Below are 6733 nucleotides of genomic sequence, written 5' to 3' on the forward strand. Positions count from 1 at the left end.
CAGGTGTGTAGTGGCCGCTGTGTGTGTGAGTTTGCGCCTGTGCGGGCCTTGTAAATGTGCTGCTGGCTTACATAAAACGCGGAGGCAATAAATCAACAGCCGTCGGCGAAAATTACGCAAACGGGGGTTTTCCTTCTCCTTGTCGCAGCACATGAGACATTTCGATACGTCGGCGTATGGGGCTGTAAAGCGTTTTGGGAAATCCTAAAATCACTTTCGTGCTCGTTGGCACACACACTTTCTCACAATGTTTATTCTTCACACCAAGGTCCCGCGGCACTCGTATAAGTGCACAAACGCTTGATTGGTTTAACAGGGATCTTCCTGCCAGGCCCATGACAACGATTTACCCACAAAAAAAGAGTTTTCCACAAAGCAGTCTTGATTCTAGAGTGCACGGGAAACATTATAAGGCCGTGACGGCAAACGTTAGGCCGTGAAAGTGCGCTCGAGTCAGGGTGTGCGCGATGTGAATGGGCTGTCTTTGAGGGGCAGTGCTGAAATGCGCCATAAAGGAGGAGATCAAGGCTCATTTGCATAAAAGATCACTCCAGTCGAGTGTCTACGCTGAGTGCATTATATAGACGTAAGCTGCTGCTGCCTCATTCTGTCGCTGGATAGAGCGGGAGACTGTGCATGAATAAAACGTAAGAAGTGAATTGGGGAGGAGGAAGAGAGAGAGAGAGAGAGAGAGAGAGAGAGAGAGAGAGAGATAGAGAAAGAGAGAGAGAGAGAAAAGAGAGAGCAAAGAGGAGTATCCCGAGGAGAAGCACCGCACTGGTGAGGTGATGATGATGATGCGCTGATAAACTGCAGCGCAGAGGAGGAGACGGGACGCGGTTGTGCAAAGCGGGATGCCTGCATACATCCGCTCCACGAGGTGCTGATTAACTGCGCTGCAACTTTTACTTTTTGCTCCAAGGATCTCCTCTTCGGGTATTGTAAACCGCATCGGTTCGTTCGCACTGTGATGGGGGCAGCAGCTGAGGTGGGGATCTTCAACGGATTTCTGGACAGCTTTGGCTCCGCGGGTGGCGCTCATTTCCTTCTCACCCCGGCGGGCGCGGTGGAATACAGCACGGTGAGCGGACTCATCCAGCAAGAGCAGCAGGAGCACCTGATGTCGTCGGAACGCCTTTCCCGGAGCTTAGCGGACCTCAGCCACCTGAAGGGGATTCTGAGGCGGCGACAGCTCTATTGCAGGACCGGCTTCCACCTGGAGATCCATCCCGATGGTACCGTGCGGGGCACCAGAGAGGACCACAGCAGATTCGGTAAGCAATGCATTATCGTCCTCATTTTAATGTATTATTCTGATTTTAGTACCTCGAGGGGAAGTTGAACTTCCATTCTGTTGAATTGTGTTGCACACCACACACATAGAACAAAATCACTCGCAAGCAGGCATGCATGGAGGGATGTCAGAGTGGAAGGACGTACAAGAGCGAGGAAGCAGATTAGCATCTCGACAACAATTTAGTTGTCGTCTTTATATTCTGTCCGCATGAGAGACTTTAACCATCACCATCTTGTTCTAAAGACAAGTCCAGTATCACCATTACTTTGGCTCAAGGGTAAAATATGCTTTACTATCACTACTGTTGTGAGTAATTGATTTGACTTCATCTCTAACTTTAGATAACCATGCATATAATGTGCAGTACATTATGAGCACGTGTGCAATCTATTGAAATGGAGCAAAATAACACTATTTGATTATGATTAACACAGAGAGTTGAACAATTTGCTTATTATTGCATTTGCGTTGTAATGCACTGCATCATGGTCTGATATGCTGATTGGTTAGCTAAACCAAATTATCTTAGCATCTTAGAGTACGATGCAGTGCAGTTTTATACCAAGGCAACCATTCATCCATTCATTTTTTTCCTGTATCGCTTATCCAAATTAAGGTCACGACTGAGCATATGAACAATTTATAGAGTCTCCACACAAGCACGAGGAGAACATACAAACTCCACACAAGAACTGTGAAGCGGATACGCTAACCACTCCAGCCTTTTGCTGCCCAGTAATAACCATATTGTCCATTTAATAGCTCTCTGGCAATGTCACTCAAAACAGCATTGTTACCTTTGCAAAGGCAGAATTTTGATACAGCTCTCACAGGATATCAAATCTATTTCGACTGTGCAAGTGTTCATAATGTTGTACCCGATCCGGCTATTAACATGGCACCCCTTGCATATTGAAGTACTTACAATACGTTTTACTACTGTGACGACAGCTGCTACAATATATTGAGCTACACTGTCAGCAATGGGGTTCCATAAGAGTCCATTTGTAGCACATAAGGCTGACTAATAGGCTCCACTAACTGTTTGACTAAGGGAAAAGACAAGTATGTTTCCAAGCTGCAAAAGCCAAGTGTCAATGATAGAAAATGTACTTTATATGCTGAGAATGCACATGGGGTGTTTTGTTTGCGCACAGATTGAAAGCTTTTCATTATGTCCTGGGTTATAAAGATGATCAAATGCTTTATCATAAACATCAAAGTAGGCCGCTTAAAGATTTATTTTGCAGCTCAGAGGTAGTAACTCTTCTGGCACTTGATTCATTCCCCCTGAGATCCAAATGTGACTTCATGCCAGAGGCCATTCCAGACATCTAACCTCACTGCTTCCAGCTATATTCAAGTTACTGTAACACAGCTTGGGGAGTTTCGCTCCTTTGCAAACAATTTGGGAGGAAACTGTTTGTGTAATTTGGCAATTATTAACCAAAAGACGCTGGTTTGATTGTTCCCGTTGAAGAGCTCTGTGTTTTAATGTGTCGTAACGTGTGCACAGGTATTTTGGAGTTTATCAGTCTAGCTGTGGGGCTGGTGAGCATCCGAGGTGTGGACAGTGGCCTTTACCTCTCCATGAACAGCAAAGGAGAACTGTATGGATCGGTGAGTATATTTTAGGCTAGGTTTCTAATAATCGCATCTCGAGAGTTAACTCATTTACAGTGGCGGCTGATGGAATTTTTGCCAGCGGGGTGATATGATATACATACATTCATTTTATTATCTTCTTTTTTATTAGTAGCTGTAGCCTTTTTGCGCAATCTGCTACGAGAGTTAATAAAACTTTCCTGTATGCATTATTTCAAAAACGCTATTGTGTATTTTAATTAGAAGATAACATTTTAATAAGTCATTTATAATTATATTACTTGTATTTCAACTACAAATGTTTATCATTTATGTACAGCAGTTTCTTACAGCTGCAATTATTGTGCAGTACTGTATAAATAAAGTTGAGTTGAGATTTAACTAAATTATTACCCTTAAATGACATTCAAATTGAGAAATGGATTTCAATTCTTTACAAAAGTCAAAAGAAAACAGAAAGTTACTCCAGTTGGGGCTTGAAATCATGCCATAAATATCATCATCCTTCACTGATAAACCCATAGGAACTAGTCACATAATCACGGTCCACAATTCCCGGCCATTGCCTTTCTTAAGACAGCTGACAAGAGCGACAAGTCTTGTCTTCACTTAAGCCTGTCTGTAATTTTGTTGAGACACCTATGATTAAGTCCATAAATCCCCCATACCTGTTCTTATCCATGCAGCCCGGGCTCTGCGTTCTCCTCTGGAAATATGTTCAAGTGACTTCACTGAGTTGAATGTAACGATAAAATTAGATTTACTGTAGAATCCTGGCTGAGCGCCACTCTAAATGGCGACCATATTGGATGGGGCAAGTTCCCAGCAAAGGCAGGCGCCACTCGGAGCAGCCGGAGCCTGACAGGAAATGACGTCGGCTTTAACGCTATCTCCGTTTTAACGTTATTGTCTGCGGGCGGTGGAATTCGGCATCTAACGGTGGACAAGTCGATTAGCGTCGATTAGCGGTGATCTCTGCTTCTAAACTGGAAGTACGTCATGTGTAGATAAGAAAAAACAAACAATTTAATCATCAGTAATTTTATACTATTTATCCTGCTCATCTAAAACAGATATACTTCTGTTTCGAAGTATTTTTATCATAATATTTCATTCTCATTTTCAGTATTTAATTTTGTGCCTTTAAAGGGGAATCAGCTGGGCAGGAGGGCTGTGCTCATAGCGATCACTATTGACGAGCCGCCACTGCTCATTTACCATCTGGTGTGACATTCTAGACTGTTGACCTTCATTTTCTTTGCTTTTGCAGCAGAAGCTATCAGCAGAAAGTGTTTTTCGGGAGCAATTTGAAGAGAACTGGTACAACACCTACTCATCCAACATCTACAGGCATGGAGAAAAAGGAGCATTTTATTTTGTTGCTCTGAACAAAGACGGTACACCGCGGGATGGGACAAGATCGAGGCGACATCAGAGGTTCACGCATTTCCTACCAAGGCCTGTAGATCCAGACAGAGTACCAGAACTGTACAAGGATATACTTGGACGGAGCTGAGGCTTAACCAATGTTGGCCAGAAACCGAACTCAACAGTGATAGTCTAAAACTTCACCCCTTTTGAGGGGAATGTTTGACTCAAAAGGGATCGAAAGAAATGCACCTACTCCAGACTCCCGATTACTGGTGTGGTGGAAGGATAGCGACCCCCTCTGAATCACTTTGCAAGGGAGTTTGACAGAAAAGCGCCAGGGAACGCCTGGGATAATGCAACAGAAACAGAACCCCCCTAGATTACCTTATTATTGGCATACGCAGTGATGCATCAGCAGCCAAGATGGATTTTTCTTAAATCTCCACGCTCCATGCTTGTCCAAATCTGCATGTTTAAATGAACGAAGGCGAGTTGAGATTAAACAAGCAGATAAGTGGGGTTTTTTTCTGCTGTTTTTCTGTTTCATTGCAGGACCCTTTTCTTTCATGCTACACATTACTGAGGCTGCTAAGTGAACCACTTGCAAAAATGTATAGCCCACTATACAGGATGACTGGTTTACAGAAAAGGGTAGTTTTATGCACTGGAAAACAGCCATGTTTGTGCTGTAGAAGGGAGCTGAAGCCATCCGAAAGGTCCTGATTGCTGATGCACTGAAAATGAGAAAGAGGAATAAGACAGAGAAGACAAGCAAATTTGTATGGACATCCTCTGCGGTGGCTATGTTCTGCTCCGAACTCTTATACTCTACGACGCAGTGAAGGAATTGGACTGTTCTCCTCGCTGATTGCAGTCAAAGGATGAGCACAGAGTGGCCATAAGGAATTTACAGACCTGTAGACAGATTGTATTCTTATTTATGAGGCTCTAAATCCTGGGACAAACACTATATTTATTTCCTATATTTATTTATTTTGAGAATATATTTTTACAGGTATGACAAAATAAAATAGAGCATCTTTTTCTGATATTTCAATTTGTGTGTCATTTCTGCATATTCATTTATCTAAATGTGTATTGTTGAGTGAAAAGCATCAGTTCAGTACAAAGTCATTTTGTTTTTCCTGAAAAAAATAGAAGTCTTCAAATGTAGTAGATTAGTTTTTATCCACAAAACAACAAATTTGACCTTTTTGTTCTTCGTATGCAAATAAAATGTCACAGAAAAACATGGTTTTCATGAATGGAACAGTGTACCGTCATTGTCAAATTTGACAATGACAATGCACTGGAGTTTAATGTTTAGGTCAGGAAATCTGAGGAGTCACTATTAGCATAGGTGGGCATTTTACTAAATTTTGCTGGTCCGTCATTCGTCAGTCCTTCATTTTCTGTGACGAACTGAATTGTAATTGTCAGTCCATCTGTCAGTTAAGTCCATCAGAAGTCTGTTGGTCCATCAGTTGGTCCCTCCAGAAAACATCAGAAAACGGACTAACGGTCCATCGGTGGCTGATGGACCGTCACTGACGCATGTGGTTATTGACGATTACACTGACGGGTGATACCCGACTTCCGTCATTCGTCAATCTGTCATTTTTAAAAGGTGTCCCGTCATTCGTCAGTAAAACGGGTGTCCTTCAGTTTGACAGAATGCCCACCTCTGCTATTTAGAGTTCAAAATAGACAATCTGAGTGGGTAGGGGATACTTAAGGCTAAATAATGTCGGAGAGTTTACTTTAAAGTTAAATCTACCGTGAAGCGGAGTCCAAGAGATCACTGGAGCTTCTTTTTAAAAATGCATATAAAAGAATGTCACCTAAAATTGTTTACTAATTGCATTGGCAGACACTAAACAACACAGTTAAAGTCCAAATTAAACTATAGAAACATTAAAAGACATTTTGAAACATTTTGTATCAATGTGAATCAAGTAAAACAAAATGGTGTTCTTGATATTCTTTTTTTCTCAGACATGTTTTCAGTGGCAGGTGTCTTTTCACATTCCCAAGGGCAGAGACCCAACACTGTGGTCGCCTTGATAAGGATCACTAGAAAAAGTGGGTTCAATAAAACAGTGATAGGTGCCATGGTGTGCTTTTTGTATTATTTGGTTGTAACAATTTACTCAATTAGAAACTACCTGGTGACAAAACCAACGTCCTACACACATTTAAAACTGCACCTATGTTTGTATTAGAAATAACGGGATTTGTATTTAATTTACAGTAGAGTTTCTATTTAAATAGTCCGTCAGATGGATTTGAGGAGCAACAATTAAAAAAAAAAAAGAAAGAAAGGTGTCAGGCGCTAATGGAAGCATTGAGGACAAAAGGAGAAACATAACATGAAGTCCAATCATTTGTTTTTTAAGACAATTAGTATTTTTAATCACCTCATTCAGGGGTAGATAAAAAATGTCTTGAAAAGACAAACAA

The 6733-nt window shown here is 41.7% G+C and overlaps 1 protein-coding gene across 3 annotated transcripts; it reads left to right on the forward strand.

The window, feature by feature from the left end:
- The first annotated feature begins 564 nt into the window (after positions 1 to 564).
- Positions 565 to 5292, forward strand: LOC147145878 (fibroblast growth factor 20-like). Of its 3 annotated transcripts, XM_086033538.1 has the most exons (4): positions 565 to 647; positions 923 to 1274; positions 2814 to 2917; positions 4173 to 5292. In XM_086033538.1, exons 2-4 carry the CDS (start codon positions 971 to 973, stop codon positions 4416 to 4418), a joined length of 654 nt encoding a protein of 217 aa, XP_085889664.1. In that variant the 5' UTR covers positions 565 to 647; positions 923 to 970; the 3' UTR covers positions 4419 to 5292. The 3 variants fall into 3 exon arrangements, with proteins under 3 accessions (XP_085889664.1, XP_085889663.1, XP_085889665.1); XM_086033537.1 differs by lacking the exon at positions 565 to 647 and having other exon boundaries at positions 663 to 1274; XM_086033539.1 differs by lacking the exon at positions 565 to 647 and having other exon boundaries at positions 663 to 1274; positions 4176 to 5292.
- The last annotated feature ends 1441 nt before the right edge of the window (positions 5293 to 6733 follow it).

This window comes from Filicampus tigris, chromosome 6 (genome assembly GCF_054856515.1).
Source record: "Filicampus tigris isolate MCC_2025a chromosome 6, RoL_Ftig_1.0, whole genome shotgun sequence".
Classification (NCBI taxonomy): Eukaryota; Metazoa; Chordata; class Actinopteri; order Syngnathiformes; family Syngnathidae; genus Filicampus; species Filicampus tigris.

What these genes read in the sequence shown, in the direction of transcription:
- LOC147145878 (XM_086033538.1), top strand. Translation starts at nt 971, where the DNA reads ATGGGGGCAGCAGCTGAGGTGGGGATCTTCAACGGATTTCTGGACAGC. An exon ending in AGAGGACCACAGCAGATTCG is followed by an intron (nt 1,275 to 2,813) that starts GTAAGCAATGCA and finishes ACGTGTGCACAG; the next exon opens with GTATTTTGGAGTTTATCAGT. An exon ending in AAGGAGAACTGTATGGATCG is followed by an intron (nt 2,918 to 4,172) that starts GTGAGTATATTT and finishes TTGCTTTTGCAG; the next exon opens with CAGAAGCTATCAGCAGAAAG.